Source organism: Penicillium riverlandense (genome assembly GCF_028828495.1).
Source record: "Penicillium riverlandense strain IBT 135883 chromosome Unknown utg000003l_segment0_segment0, whole genome shotgun sequence".
Lineage (NCBI taxonomy): Eukaryota > Fungi > Ascomycota > Eurotiomycetes > Eurotiales > Aspergillaceae > Penicillium > Penicillium riverlandense.
This window is the reverse complement of record NW_026643196.1, coordinates 4,908,794-4,923,602: the sequence shown is the minus strand read 5'-3', so window position 1 is coordinate 4,923,602 and position 14,809 is coordinate 4,908,794. Positions and strand designations below refer to the sequence as shown.

Genomic DNA, 14,809 nt, shown 5'->3' with positions numbered 1-14,809 from the left:
TTGAGGAAGGAAGTAATGTGTTCAAGGGCGCATAGTTAGTTAATCGACGCGCGTGCCTCGCGTTGGCCGGCAACTGAACACGTGAGGACTGGCTTATCGCTTATCAGTGGAAGTACTCGAGGATGGATTCATTATCAACAAAATCATTTTGGAAGCCCTATGTAGTTCTGTGCTCATGCTCCATTGCCGGTAGTCTCATAATACAAAAAGCCCCCCCGTGCACAAAAGAAGAAAGAAAAGAAAACGAGACGCCACAAAACCCACACGCCATGTCCCGGCTGTTAACAAGCAAGAAAAAGAAGAGAAGAAAGCGTCAGCGCTGGATTCCTTGTCTATCGCCACAGGCCGAATCAAGTCGATGGTCTGGCAAAGCAAAGCACAGCGTGAATTATGGTACAGACTTAGATGTCAATATCAATGTCCAGATCCAGAGCCGCGATGTTCTCGTCATCCGTGTTGCGGTAGCTGATCATGAACCCGCTCTTGGATTTCTTGGGAGTCTGGCTGGAGCCGGGCGTAGCCACGCGGGCAGGACTAGCGGTGTTGGCCGCCTTGGTAGCCGGCGAAGGCGTGTCGGTCGGGGTCGAATCCGCAGGCTTAAGGGGCTGCTGGATCTTCCCGCTAACGTCGTGGTGTGTCTTGGCCATGGTACGCACACGCATGAACGGATCGGCAGCGGCCTCACCGCGAGCAACGGCAGCAGCGGCCTTACGGGCAGCCTTGCGCTCCTCGAGCTGGGCACGACGGACGTTCTCGTAGTTGAGCTTCTGGTTGCGCAGGTTGATTTGGTAAACCTTATCCCCTTCGGCGGGTTTCTCGGCCGCGGCGTTGAAGAGCGACGTGCCCCACGAAAGCGTCGGGTTGACCAGCTGATCCAGCTCCTTCTGCAGAGCCTCGGCCTTCTCGGTGTTTCCGTCCCCTTGGGCGAGCTTCACCTCGCGCTCGAGATCCATGCGTCTGATCAGGTTGCGCTTGGGGTCGTACTGGTTCTGCTTGCGCAGCTTCTCGCTCAGCTCCTCTTTGGTGAACTTGTGGTTGATGAGGCGGTTGATGTCGGCGACCTTGGCAGCCACGCGAGACCGGGTGGCCATCCGGCAATCATCCACGGCCATGGTCTTGTGGTAGCGGTTGAACTCGGCCTGGATGGAGGTTAGTGTGAGTGAAAATCTTGGAGAGCAAGTGACAAACCTCGGTGAAGTGCGAATCGGAGCAGGCGATGAAAGGGAATTCCCGCACGGACTTTCCATGAGCCAGCTTCACGTACTTCTCAATGATGAAAGGGCGGCCATTCGCAGCCTCCATGGCATAGGGCTTGCCGTCAGCGAAGCCAGTGATCAAGCACATGCGGTACTCGTTCTGACCAGTCTCGCGGTTGGGGCCAATGTTGACACGGGAGTAGCAACCGGTGATGGCATTGTCAAATCCAGGGTAGAAGCAGACCTGAGCAAAGTTGCTGCGACCAACGCGGGCCCGTTCGATATCCCGGAGATCAGCGGGAGGGTCGTCCTTGGGAGCGGAGGGGGAGCGATCGATACGGTTGTCGAGTTCGAAATCACTGTCGGCTTCGCCTTCGTCGTCCGAGACGGAGAGCCTGGAGCGAGCACGACGGCCTGGCGCCGCAGGATCACGGCGACGGGCCTCATCGCGCTTGCCTTTCTGCTCGCGCTGGCGCTTGTAGGCTTCGATGGCGTCGGATGTCTCTCCAACCTTGCGGCCGCCCAGTGTAGTCTTCTGGCGAGAGCTCTTGCGTTGGCTCTCATCCAGGCCTGCCGAAGTAGCCTTGCGCTTGGATTTCTTCGCAGCGGCACGGGCTTCGTCACGCTCGCGCGAGGCCAAGAGACGGCGCAGCGCCAGATCCTGGTTGTGGCGATCGACCTGCTGTGCACGCTCGGACAGCAGCTCCTCACGCTGGATTTCAGGCATGGCCATGATCTCCATCTTGTCTTGCGCCGAGTAGTACAGCTTTTCGTAAGGGAAGATGGGACCGTCCTCGTCGACAACGGCTGAGCCTTCAGATTCAGAGTCGGACTCGGACATGGGGGCGGAGTCGGCATCCGATCTAAATGAGCAAGTCGTGTCAGTGGATGTTGCTATCAATAAGGTATTGTCTCTATTGAGAAGGTGGGGGGCAATGCATACACCTCGCCGTCCTCCTCTTCCTCCTTCACGGCCTTGCGTCGAACTGGTTTGGCGGTCCCCTTGCGACCCATGTTTGCGGGAGAGTGGTCTCGCGGTGGAGAGTGGGAAGAAGGAGAGTGTGCTGGGGAGTCTTTTGGCTGGGGAGAGGTTTCTTCCTCTGAATCCCCAGCCAGAGCCAGCAGCTCAGCATCCAAATCGTCCGCCATGGTGAATGTCCGTCGACTCCCGTCTCGCAGGCAGCCTCGTTATATAAATATAGATAGATATATCTATCTATACCAGGCACCAGGTAAGTTATATACCCAGTACTGGCTTTGCCGTCGCCCAGGCAGCGATTCGAGGTTGTTGAGGCGACTCAACCGGACAGGGAGGTGTCGCGACGATCCGCACAGCAACTGGCACACGAGGATTCCCCAGGCGCACGAGTGACTATGCGACGCCCAGATAAACAACAAGGGAGCCGAACAACGGTCGCAGACACGATCGTGGATGGTGGTGGGCAGAGTGAAGGAAGTGTCTGTCCTTTTTGCCGCTCCGGCCATCTTCGCGGGAATGCCGCAAGCGCGCCAAGCCTTTTCTTTCTAAGCGGCACCTTCAACTTTCCTGAGCTTTGGTATCAACATTATTCTTCTCATGGAGTCCCTTCCAGTCCTGCGCAGATGCGCCTGGCAATCTTGCCGACGAGCCTCATCACCTCTTCTCCTCGACTTCCTCGCTCCCTCGACCCTGCACCGCTCCCAACGCCGCCATGCCTCGACCGGCCCCGGCTCACCCGGCAGCTCCAAGCCACGCTACGTGCTCAGCAAGAAACAGCGAGAGTTCCTCGACAGCGCCCTGCGCGTCAATCAAGCCGGTGAACTCGCCGCAACACTCATCTACAAGGCCCAAACGCCCCAGATTGTCCGCTCGCATCCACACCTCCGGCCCCTGATGAAACACATGTACGATCAGGAAGCAGGCCACTTCAAGACATTCAATCAGCTCATCGCGAAACATGAAATCCGCCCGACGGCCATGTATCCCGTCTGGGAGGTGGCGGCGACATTTCTCGGGTGGTCGACTGCTGCGTTGGGCCGGGAGGCTGCCATGGCGTGCACCGAGGCCGTCGAGACGGAGATCGGATCGCATTACAATGATCAGGTGAGAGAGATCCTCTCGTGGGAGGCGGATGCCCAGCGGCGTGGTGAGGAGTTGGACGAGGAGCTCAAGGAGATGCTGTCGACTTTTCGCCGGATCCGTGACGAGGAACTCGAGCATTTGGATCATGCCGTGGCCAACGACGCGAAGGAGGCCAAGCCGTACGATCCGCTGGTGGATGTGATTCGTCTAGGATGCAGGACTGCCATCAAGATCAGCGAGAAGGTCTAACCGGATCAATCGTGTATAATATCCTCATATCATGTCTTCATCTATGCCCTGGATCTATCTTCATGCAAATCATAACCGGGTATCAAAGCAAAAAGGACCAGCCCACCCGTTTACTCTGCAGAGTTCTTCTCCAGATAATCCAGGAACCCCCGCGAGAAGCGCTCAACCTGGTGATAAACCTCCTCAAACCCATTCGCACCACCATAATACGGATCCTGCACGACCTCCCCACCACCAACTCGAGCATGCAGCTTCCCGTCAGCCCCAAAATCCCCAAACAACCGCACATCCGCAACCTTCGCATCCGCGACCCGCTCTGCAATCGCCGCCTCAGCGCCCGCCCGGGTAACTCGAGAGTGTGACAAGGGAGCAGCAAGCATACCAGACTTTCGCTTCACCGACCTAATTACCGACTCCCGCGTATCCAGCAGATCCCTCAGGTTATACTTGTCCATGGCGAGGAGGTAGTCGAAGTTCAGGAAGTCCTCCTTGGTGACTTTGCGGGCTGCGTGGCTGTAGTTGGTGATTCCGTGCCGGCGGAGCGTGGACATCGTGCGCGAGTCGGGGGTTCCATTGCGTGGTAGGCGCCTGTGCCGGCGGAGTCGATCTCGCTCACTAGGGAAGGGTGCGAGGCGGCGAGGTTGCGGAAGACGCCTTCGGCCATGGGTGAGCGGCCTACACGGGGTCAGTATGCGTGGACGGATGTGTTGATAGGTAGGGAAAGCGGGCGTACAGATGTTGCCGAGGCAGACAAAGAGGACGCTTGCGGGGCGTCCAGTTGAATCAGAGGCCATTGTGGGTGTGTATGTGTTGGTGTATTGAAGGAAAAGCAATTGAGCCTGACAGAAGCTGGCAGTATATCGTTATCGGCTCACACCGCCTTGCCACTTATCAAATGGTGACTCTGCTGGTCCTACGTTCCCCATTCACATTCACGGTCCTAGCAATACAATTCTGATTGCTCTCTTTCCAGATTTGCGTAATAGAGATCTCACACGCAGTATCTCGAAGAATGGCAAAGAGGCGCAACGAGAATGACTTCATGGAATCAGCGGCCCAACCCCTACTTCTGCTCGCACTGACGACGACAGCCCAACACCGACTAGCGTGCCTACAATTAAGATAAATTGCCATAAAAACCGTTCAGAGTGATATACACTGCTTTCGTATGTTTTAGCACCAGATTTATGTCGACGTCACAGACAGATCCTTGATCTGGAACGTTGTATCTTGTATATGGTCAGCATGTTGACGGAAAGCCGAACAAAACAAAACTCACTGTATTCAGGTCCTGGAGAACCACTGCTTCCCTCCATCTGGTAGTCAATGATCAGGTAAAGGGCTTGGTTAATATATCCCTGGCCCCATTGAACAGTCTGCTCCACGCCATCCAGATAGAACGTCGCCTTGACATTCTCTCCACTCCCATCATCCTCAATCTGACACAAGACAGTGTGCCAGTCACTACTATCTGAGTATTCCACGTTGTCTGAGGCAACTACAGAACTAGTGTTGAATGTGTTGAACGAGATTTCGCCATCACCCTTCCACTCCGCCATATCGATCTCTGGCGGCCAGCCGGAAACGGCAGTCAGCCAGAATGCAGGCCAGGTGCCGGTGATAGTTGGCGCAATGAAGGACGCGGAGAAAGTGTATGACTGGCCGGCGGCGACTGTGAACTCGTCCTTGGCATAGACGGTGCCTGCTGTCCATGCGTAGTCGCTGGCACCGGTGTACTGGGACGTGAGAGTCAAGACACCGCCTGTTGCCACGGCGTGCGAGGCTGTCATTGAGGCGGCGCCATTGTGGGTTGATCCCCAGGGGTAGTCGTAGTCGAAGTATGACTCTAACTGGGCTTGGTCGTCGAAGCAAGTGGTAGGGATAATGGTGGTGTTTGCCGTAACGCAGGAAAGAATTGCCAGAGATACTGTCAGGTATTTCATCGTTTTTGCGGATAAAAATTGGAATATTTCAATGCCCTTTTCAGGCCAGTATGTTTGAATTAGAATCTACGAAAGTAGAAAATTTGGTAGTCATGTCACAATATATATACTGCAACGTGATAGCATCACGCAGGACCCTGCATTATAGATTCATCGGAGTGAGACACCTAATGCATCTGGGTTACTTCAGACCTCCACAGACATAAATACAATCTACCTGTTCCTGGTAGGAATAGCTCAGGTGCGAATGGAATGACCCTCCGGAGAATTGCCCTTCTGAGTTTAAATGATCTGCACGTTGCAGGCGGCGCGCATACACTCGAATACTACATATCGGTAAAAAAACAGGGACAGTCAACACTTTGAAGGTATTTTCTCTACGTATGAAGCTGCTGTGAGACTAAACTAGACATAATGCTTCCTTGGACAAGGAGAGACTTCGGGATAACGTAAACCGATCATGGACGGATGATGCGGGGAAATTAGTTATTTTAAGCAGCGGAGCTAAGTTGCCGCCTATGGTATGCGGTTAATTGTATCCTACCATTGTCGGGCTTTGAAGGAAATGGATCTAGCATAGGCCGATCAACACCTTGACCTCAAAACCAACCTCACTACGGGCTCGAGAGGTTTACTGCACACTGCTCGGACTTTGATCAACCATCAGTCCGCGGCTAACAATGAGTCTCTTACTTTTTTATGTTGCGCTTTCGAGCTGTCTTTCTTCAGCTGCAGGATTGACCTTCAATGTTCCCACAACGCCGCCGTCAAACTCGAGCGGGCAGATCTCTGCAGCGCCAGTTGGTGTTTCGTAGGTTGCTTGATTCCTTTTTCCATAACGAACAGACGCTTATATCGTAGTCTGGAATTCTTCACATTTCCCGCATACATGAATGACGTCGCTTCCACTACAACCTGTCTGCAGAATTTGAAAGACCTGACGGGAACCTGGCCGCCCCTGCGAATCGGCGGCACAACTCAGTAGGTGATGAAAACTACTATTGACAGACCATTTTCACTAACTAGAAGTAGGGATCGAGCCACCTATGATCCATCTTTGACTCAAGCAGTGAACTACTCTGTAGCCAGTCCAGATGATGCTCCAGAGACACTCACCTTTGGCCCGTCATTCATTTCCCTCGCTTCCACCTACGATGGAGACGTGATTTTGGGTCTCAATCGTCGCCTGAATAATATATCAGACACTATCGCCGCTGCAACTCTTGCTCATACAAAGATGGAAAATTTATATGCCATTGAGCTTGGCAACGAACCAAACTGTCAGTCTCGATATCCTGGTTAGCTGCCAAATAAACTAATTCAAGCGCATAAACAGTCTTCACAAGCAGTGATCCTATCGCTGAAGGGGAGTCATGGACTGCTTCTGCTGACTACTCGTCACAAGTATCATGGCAGACCGAAGTGTGCGGGAATTTGTCTGGCTCGGAACTCATCTCTGCTGGTGTCTACTTTGGGACTTCGCCGATGAGCATTGCCGGACTGACTGCTCAGGAGGGCAGCGCAAATTCCTATGTGAAGGACTATTGCTCGCATAACTATCCGCAGTCAGCCAGTACTGCCAATCTGTCAACCCTCATGGGTCACAGTGACATTGCATCGCAAATCGAGCCTTTTGTTTCCCAGGTCTCCGCCGCTGCAGGCGAGGGCAAGCCGCATATTTTTGGAGAGACCAACTCCGGTACGTCCCCTCTGTGCTCAGCTGGGCCAGGCTTTAACATCTATAATAGCAACGCAAGGAGGAGGCGGTATTAGTCCGACTTTTGGTGCTGGTCTCTGGATTCTAGACTATGCCATGCAGACCCTTCTCATGGGCACCGAGGTATGTGGCTCACATCTGAAGAATCAATATCTATAGCTAACGATTGCCGTCTACAGGCATTGTATTTTCACCAAGGAACAATTGGCAACTGTAAGTAATCTTGTGGCTCGTGGTATTACCCTAGCTCACTCTCAGTCAACAGGCCAATACTGCTGGTGGGGCAGGTACGACATGGGCTCCCCCTACTATGGTGCTTATTTTGCATCCATGGCGTTGGCAAATGCGGACCAAATTGCTCCGTTAGACGCCCAGGATACACCATACGCGGCTTACGCTATATACAAGGCGGGATCCCTGGCCAAGGTTCTCCTCTATAATTCCGAGTACTATGCCAGTGGCACTCGATCCTTACAAACATTTACTCTGACTGGTTTGTCTGCGTCTGAAGTCACAGGCAAGCGTTTGACGGCTCCTTATGCTACCTCACGGGTTGATGAAGGTGAAAACCCGACCGTTGCTGGTCAGACGTTTGAGAATGGAACCTGCACTATCCAGGGAACAGAAATGATAGAGACTGTTACCGTCTCCGCTGGGAAAGCAACATTTACTGTTGGAGCCTCGGAGGCGCTTTTGATCTACCTCTAAAAAGGAGACGGAGCTGGCTAACTTTGTTCTTAGCTTAGTTGTGGACTATCCAGTTTGGATAAAAAGAGACTTGGTGAGCCTATCTGGAAGATTAATCTAGTAGAAGCCGCTGGAGTAGGGAAACCATTTGTATCTCGTGGCTGGTCAACTCTTCCTTCGCATTTTTCGAGCCAGTGGTATAGACTGGAAAACCGAAGGCCAAAATCAGGAGAGCTGTTCAATACTCCCAAAGCGAAGAGCTTATTATCAAATGTTTTGGGAACTTGATACGCTATGTAAGCGATCCTGCCGTGGAAAATATTTACCCGATTCTATGATGCGAGTACAGCAGCCTGCAAGAAAAGTCCAAGTAGAGCCAAGGTTAGCCCGGGATAAAAAACACCGAGTTGCTCCAGAAGCGGAATAGTGATCCAGTCAACTGGTTGCTTGTGAACGCCCCAGCGGCGATTGAACTCTCAATCAAATGCCGATAGTTAGTGGGTACAAGTTAGCGAATTAACCGATTTGTTGGTTCACAACTAGCCGATGACCTTCCAAGGTAACTATGGAAAGCACTTCCCCGCATTAGGACTCTTTGAGACTAGGGCCCAGAAGAGCTGGCAAGCCAAGCCCTCTTTTTTTGTAGGGCTACGGGTCGAAAAATGTTGGCTATAAAGGCTGGAGTCCGGCTTATTCCCCACGGCGTACCTTGACGCCAACCCTTGCACGCTCATACACGATGGATCTGGCAAAGGGAAACAGCGAAGCGATCGAGCATGTCTCCACACAGCAGGAACCTTACATGGTCTCCAAGGAGCGGCCTGTCATGCGGGCTAAAGTAGACGACTTTACCGTGTGGCAGAGTGTGAAGCAGTTCAAGCTTGTGTCCCTAGTTGCCATGGCTGCAGCGTTCAGTGCATCGCTCGATGGGTACCGTAAGGCATCTGGAGCAGGTTCAAAGCGAGAAATAATGGTCTGACTGGCTCGAACAGAAATCAACCTTAACGGCGGAATTGTGTCGAACAAAGGATTTATTGGCCAGATGGCCACCGCGGGCACTACGATCATTGAATCAAAATACGTTTCGGCGTGGGGAGGAATCCAATCAGCCGGCCAGGCGGTCGGTCAAATCGTATGGCTTCTTGTGTTCTGGTGGTTTTACAGATGATCTAAAAACTTCCTAAGCTCCTCCAATACGCCACCGAAGCATACGGGCGAAAGGTTGCGTTATACATTATTTTTGTCGACCTGGTTGTGGTAAGTACCGGTTTTTGCGTTGGCTACATTTATTTGATAGAAATATCTGACCTGTCTGCTGATATTAGAGTATTTTCATTGAGAGTTTCGCTACTCGCTGGGACCACTGGCTTGTCGCAAAGCTCTTCTCCGGCATGGGCGTTGGCATGTTGCAGTCTACTATGCCTCTTTACCTATCAGAGATCTCTCCTTCTCAGCTTCGAGGTCTGTATATCAACGCCTACAGCTTGTAAGTATGACACATCTTTGGAAATGGTCATGTCTGACATGATTAGTTGGTTTGTCATTGGCCAGATCTTCGCTTCAGTGGCGCTCAACCAGCTCAACGCCGTGGACCCGTATAATTTCCGGACACCTATCTATACGCAGGTTAGTTGAAATCCAACCATGAGTTGTGATTATATTTAAACTGACCCGTTTGTGAATTTTAGTGGGCGATGGTTGGCGCAATAGGATTCATCTTCGTGCTTCTTCCGGAGTCGCCATGGTGGCTCGTCAGCAAAGGAAAGCTCGAACAAGCAGCCAAAATCTTGAAAAGATACAACGGCAACGTCAAGGAGTACAGTGTTGATGAGCAAATTGTATGGACACTTCTGTTTTTAAGGTAGAACCATGCTCATCTTCATTCCAGGAAGTAATGACCGCAACAGTTGCAGAGGAGCGCCTCGTTGCCGAACGCAACAGGGAAGAAGATAGATGGGCTGTCTTCCGAGGACGCAATCTCATCCGCTTCATCATTGCTGGCTGGCCCAAGATTGCGCAGCAGTTCGTTGGACTTGCCGTATTCAACACTTATGCTACATATTTCTGTAAGTGAATTCCTTACCCTCCATGCATATCACGCGTCCCTAACTGGGATTCCAAGTCCAATATGCCGGATTCCAGGATCCGTTCCAGGTTACCATGATTCTATCTTGTGTCCAGCTCATCTCGATGATCCTCTCAGCCTCACTGACCGATCAATTCGGCCGCCGCCCGCTTACAGTTTACCCCTACGCAGTCACAAGCATATCACTGCTATGTCTGGGTATCGTCGGCTGCTTCGACTATACCAAGCCAGCACTGAGCTCCCTTCTGGTAAGAAACAAACACCCCGGTCAATGTTCTCTGAATACCAGCTGACAGTTCCGGTCAAGATCTTCTTCGCCTGTCTGGCCACATTCTCAACCACCGGCGCATCGGCCATTGGCTATGCGTACGCGGCTGAAATTCCTCAGCAGCGTCTGCGTGCCCAGACAGCAGGATGGGCTTTGGCCTTGTCCAATGGAGTTGCAATTATGTTTAGCTTTACCACGCCCGAGATGATTAATGGGACTGTTACCCAGTGGGGTGTGAAAACGGGTTTCTTGTGAGTATGAGAGCATTCCTGGAGGGCATAAATGCTGACGATGAATTTTCTACAGCTTTGCGGCAACGGGCGCCATTGCTGTGGTCATTGCTTGGTTTATTCTCCCTGAGGTGACGCGTCGTACACCTGCTGAGATTGATGAGATGTAAGTGCTAGCAGCTTTGAAGTCAAATATGTGCCCTTTTATTGGAGGGAGCTGACATATTTCTGGGAGCAGGTTCGAGAATAAGGTCGGCCTTCGTAAATTCAAGGGATATGTCACCGAGGTGCAGATACACGCGGATGAGCAGCATCATGCAAGAGAGTTGACAGCCAGGGCTTAGGGCCGGGATAAATTCTCCGAGGAATGCTGCACATGTGGCATATGCAAGGTTGTCTATTGAACATTTTCTTTCAAAAACAATGCCCGTTGAAGTAGTACGTGTAGATCGCTTGCGTAGTCCTTGAAATGAGATGTGGATATCCAAAACCTTTCTATATTTAACGGATCTTATATCCCAGGCTTTCTAATCCAAATAATGTGCCCACTTCGCGTGTGATACGTATCTATATAAATCCTTCTTTGTACACTAGATTGATAGAGTCGACGACTCCATGGTCCTGTTTTACCCCTCCAGGGAGTTGGCTGATGACCTCCACAGCTTTCTCAAGCCGTAGGGTAACTTGTTTCTCATCACTGTCGCCAGTCTGCCAAGACACCGTAGCAAGATTGTCCCTACCAAGGGCGATCTTTGCCTCTAGGGCCGCACTCAGACGGAGACGAGGCTTGAAGAGAACCTTCGTGCACCCCGACGCAATAGGCTGAATGCCCGCTAGCTCGGTACAGTACTCATAGATGGGCACGCTCCCCCAGGCATGGCAATCCGAGCGTTGTCGCACATCATCCTCTTCCCAAGTTGAGAGGTTATTCGCAAGCATCTGCCGCCAAGGGGCCCACATGGAATCCCAATGTCTCTCGTAAACATCATCACCAGCCATTGAGAGTGCTCGAAGCATGTAGAAACGCATCATATACGAACACTTGGAGAAATGCGGGTTGCCAAGCGAATGAGCTAAGAGCGACGCGCAACTCTCGGGTGCAGCAGCGCCTGACAGAACTGCGAAGATCTGGCAGTGTTCAGAAAAGGCCCCGTCCTCTGTAATGTTGGCCGTCGAGTCTGTGAAGAATGCTCCGTCATAGCAGTGAGTTCGGATTGCTTTTAGAAGCGATGCGGCTCGCGATTCGTACTCATCTGCGTGACCTGGCCGCCCAGCGTCACGGACAAGCTGGGCTGCTTTTTGAAGGACATAGGCATACAGCATACTGAAGTATGTGTGCCTGTTTGACTTGCGGCCTGCGGTTGGGACACCCTTATCCGCGTGCTCCTCAGTCGCACCCCATGTGGTCACCCAGTCTACATACTGCCATACAACCTCCGGGAGTCCGCTGACCAGACCCAGATCATCGATATGAGAATCAAAAAAGTCAAGGACGCCATCGATGCGCGGGACGAAGCCACGCGCAAACTTCTTGTCGCCGAAGAACAGGTGATGGTCGCATACCTGTAGAATCCAATACAAGGAGAATCCGGCGACAATTTGCGGAACATGAGAGGGGAATCTGGACTGTGTGAGACCCTCTGGTGTGACCGAGGCAGCAAAGTTGGTGATGGCCTGTCTCATGAGTCTGTCATCGCCGGAAAGGAGGTAGTGAAACAGGCCCACCGAGCGACTATCACCGGAATACTGAAGCTGCTCGTAGAAGGGGCAGTCGGAGTATCCGTCGAACATGCAGTTTCGCATCGTTCGAATGGACACATCCCAAATTTGTTTAGTAACTTGATCACCCGGCTCGTTCCAGGTAGCCTTGACTGCCATGGGATAATTGACTTGGGTAGCCTCGAATTGCAGGAGCTCAACTGGCTCCGGTCCAACGGTGATTTCAAGTCTCATCACACGGAAAGTTCGAAACCAGAACGGTTCATAAACGACGCTTTGCTCGCCCGTGAGATTGAGCGTTACGTCGTCATATGGGCCAACTATTTGACCATTCTTGGAGTCCAACCGATCAGCTTTGGATCGAAAGAATGGGTACGAGCGAGGCTCAAGTTCGTATCCCTCTGAGTACGTCACGCGAAGTTGGACGTGTGAATTTCCCTTGAAGGCCCATCGGACAAATGCAGTGGAGTGGACATCTGCTTGCAACTCAACGATGTGCGAAGAGCCCCCGGGAAGGCTTAATGGCCGATCACTAGATAGATGGTCTGTCCAGTCGTAGATAGATGCAGTACTTTCGCATGCTCGAACAGTATTAACCACAGCGCGGCTCGATTCTGGCATCGGAATGGCGCGGGGGCGCAGATTCCAGGGCGGTATGTCTCCATTCAGTGTCCTGATACCATATGCAATCGGAGTCACTTTGGGAGCTGGAGGTGTGGGCACAATACGTTCGCTGATCTGTTGAAAGTTAGAAAACGACAAAAGTGTGTTTTTGTGAGCGCTCACGTGAAGAAACACGTCGTCCGCCAGGCCCATCGGGAAGCGAATGCTCTCATCCACTTGAGCCTGCCAGTTCTGTGCCGAATTGAGCTCCACGACCTCGCTCCCCGCCTCCACGCAGCCGACAACTGTCAAACCAGGCCACAACGTCCTCTCAAACGGCATCGCACTGCGCGAGGCTGCAAAGTACCGGATCACCACGAACCGAATCTCATTTTCTCCGGTGTTTAGGAACGGCGCGATATCCAGGGTGTCATAGTACCAAATGAGCGGACTGCTCCTGGTCGGTCCCACGGCGACGCGGACTCCATTGACGAATAGCTTGTACCGAGTATCGGCAGAAAAGCGCAGCAGTGCCCGAGTCGATCGCGATGAGAGACTGACAGTCCGAGTGAAGTGTACGATTCGACCGGCGGTGTTGTCGGGGGAGGAATCGACCCAGTCGGGGATCCAAATCCAGTTCGCTTGGAGCTCATTGATGATCTGCCGCGAGGGGGTCAGCGATGCATGCAATGATATTCTGGTGAAGTAATATTGTTCGGACCTTTTGGCCATCCACTACCTCCATCTTGGAATTCTTAGATGTGGAAGAGTCACTTAGTGGTCCGACATTTTTATTAACGCGCATCGCGGGGTTGACCGAGCTCGGGCAAGGAGGGCCCGAAGGCTCCACCGGCCGGGTAAATGCGCAATATGGGTTCGTCTAGTATTTGTTGTGTCTCTACTTAAAACCAATAATGTATGAATTATTTTCCTAATAGTTCCACGGGAGCGCCGTTATGTACTAGAAAACTAAACGTCAATTTATCATCCTAAACGGGCGGCTTCGCAGTGGAAGACGGATCGAATTTGGGCACAGAAGCTAGGATCCTCACTCTTATTCGATTTCAATAGCTTGAAGCATAAAAAATCCAAAAAGATCTGGTGAATGAAGATTCGCTCCTCTCGAAAGGTTCGCGACCTCCGCAACAGTACAGATTCGATTCCCGGTATTGCACTACCAGAGAACTTTGAAGAGTTACTCTTGCGCTGGACCAAGCTTGGACGGAAAGAGGTTCAAGCGCTCGGAAACTTGGATCTTAGATGTGGATCTCTGTTGCTAGCATTTGATCCCTTTCTGATATCTGCATGTCATAGTATGTGACGTTGGATAGGGTTGACGAATCAGCCTTATGGGGACCGGACACCTCAGGCAGCAATCATGCACTCGATCTCCCTCCCTTGCCTTGATTGCCACCACGACCAACGTGGCATCTCATGACGTGCAGATGATATATTCCGACCGACTCTCCGTACTCCGGGAAGTCCTAACTTATTCTCACGCTGATCATGAACTTACTCGTGTGTATTGTCGTAGAATCCAGCAGCCTACACTCCGTCCAGGCTAAAAAAAGAATGTCCCGCCACAGCATTACTTACTAAGCGTGGCGCAGACACGGTTGGCCCAGTGACCATCCAGTACCATCCACGGGTCGCATGTTTCAGCGCCAATAAAAGTGGGCTTTGTGCGGTTTTCAGCTTTGCCGACTCTAGTTGATCCAGGCACGGACACTCGTTTGATTCTCCCTCCCTCTTCTCTCACGTCTGCCTCGAGGATCGATCCACTGCGGGTCAGCCTTGGCTCGGTCTCATTCGTGTTGCTACTCCACACGCCTCAGCCATCGAAGGCGGCGTCAACACCCAAAATCTCAGAATACGAACAGAATTGCTTGACCACCTATTATCTACTCACCTCCTTGCGAATCTGCCGGTCACATTCCCTCTTGCACTCCGCTGTCCGATACACTCAGTCGGGGAGATCATCTTTGTTTGGGCCTATCGGAGCCCACTCCTGAAACCGCGCCGAGCCCCCCCCAGTCAACATTCCACCAA

General features: G+C 52.1%; 7 protein-coding genes across 7 annotated transcripts; 3 read left to right on the top strand and 4 right to left on the bottom strand.

Annotated features, from left to right (window-relative positions):
• Positions 1-401: 401 nt before the first annotated feature.
• On the bottom strand, positions 402-2,345 carry N7474_005623 (RNA polymerase-associated protein; the record flags this gene model as incomplete). The annotated part of the gene is made up of 3 exons (XM_057197038.1): positions 402-1,139; positions 1,189-2,059; positions 2,140-2,345. The coding sequence occupies 3 exons, from the start codon at positions 2,343-2,345 to the stop codon at positions 402-404; spliced, it is 1,815 nt and encodes a 604-aa protein (XP_057054434.1).
• A 427-nt stretch (positions 2,346-2,772) lies between these two features.
• N7474_005622 (demethoxyubiquinone hydroxylase family protein) lies at positions 2,773-3,507 on the top strand (the record flags this gene model as incomplete). The annotated part of the gene is made up of 1 exon (XM_057197037.1): positions 2,773-3,507. The coding sequence occupies one exon, from the start codon at positions 2,773-2,775 to the stop codon at positions 3,505-3,507; it is 735 nt and encodes a 244-aa protein (XP_057054433.1).
• A 110-nt stretch (positions 3,508-3,617) lies between these two features.
• Positions 3,618-4,301, bottom strand: ltpA (tyrosine protein phosphatase LTP1; the record flags this gene model as incomplete). Its single annotated transcript, XM_057197036.1, has 3 exons — positions 3,618-4,012; positions 4,057-4,182; positions 4,241-4,301. 3 exons carry the CDS (start codon positions 4,299-4,301, stop codon positions 3,618-3,620), a joined length of 582 nt encoding a protein of 193 aa, XP_057054432.1.
• A 391-nt stretch (positions 4,302-4,692) lies between these two features.
• On the bottom strand, positions 4,693-5,450 carry N7474_005620 (uncharacterized protein; the record flags this gene model as incomplete). Its single annotated transcript, XM_057197035.1, has 2 exons — positions 4,693-4,736; positions 4,787-5,450. The coding sequence occupies 2 exons, from the start codon at positions 5,448-5,450 to the stop codon at positions 4,693-4,695; spliced, it is 708 nt and encodes a 235-aa protein (XP_057054431.1).
• A 680-nt stretch (positions 5,451-6,130) lies between these two features.
• On the top strand, positions 6,131-7,875 carry N7474_005619 (glycosyl hydrolase family 79 C-terminal domain-containing protein; the record flags this gene model as incomplete). Its single annotated transcript, XM_057197034.1, has 7 exons — positions 6,131-6,261; positions 6,312-6,431; positions 6,483-6,730; positions 6,787-7,149; positions 7,199-7,290; positions 7,347-7,380; positions 7,433-7,875. 7 exons carry the CDS (start codon positions 6,131-6,133, stop codon positions 7,873-7,875), a joined length of 1,431 nt encoding a protein of 476 aa, XP_057054430.1.
• A 718-nt stretch (positions 7,876-8,593) lies between these two features.
• Positions 8,594-10,782, top strand: N7474_005618 (uncharacterized protein; the record flags this gene model as incomplete). The annotated part of the gene is made up of 11 exons (XM_057197033.1): positions 8,594-8,789; positions 8,847-8,986; positions 9,040-9,111; positions 9,180-9,340; positions 9,387-9,480; positions 9,543-9,692; positions 9,743-9,920; positions 9,977-10,188; positions 10,248-10,459; positions 10,515-10,604; positions 10,677-10,782. 11 exons carry the CDS (start codon positions 8,594-8,596, stop codon positions 10,780-10,782), a joined length of 1,611 nt encoding a protein of 536 aa, XP_057054429.1.
• A 223-nt stretch (positions 10,783-11,005) lies between these two features.
• Positions 11,006-13,505, bottom strand: N7474_005617 (putative rhamnosidase B; the record flags this gene model as incomplete). Its single annotated transcript, XM_057197032.1, has 3 exons — positions 11,006-12,895; positions 12,944-13,420; positions 13,482-13,505. The coding sequence occupies 3 exons, from the start codon at positions 13,503-13,505 to the stop codon at positions 11,006-11,008; spliced, it is 2,391 nt and encodes a 796-aa protein (XP_057054428.1).
• Positions 13,506-14,809: the final 1,304 nt, after the last annotated feature.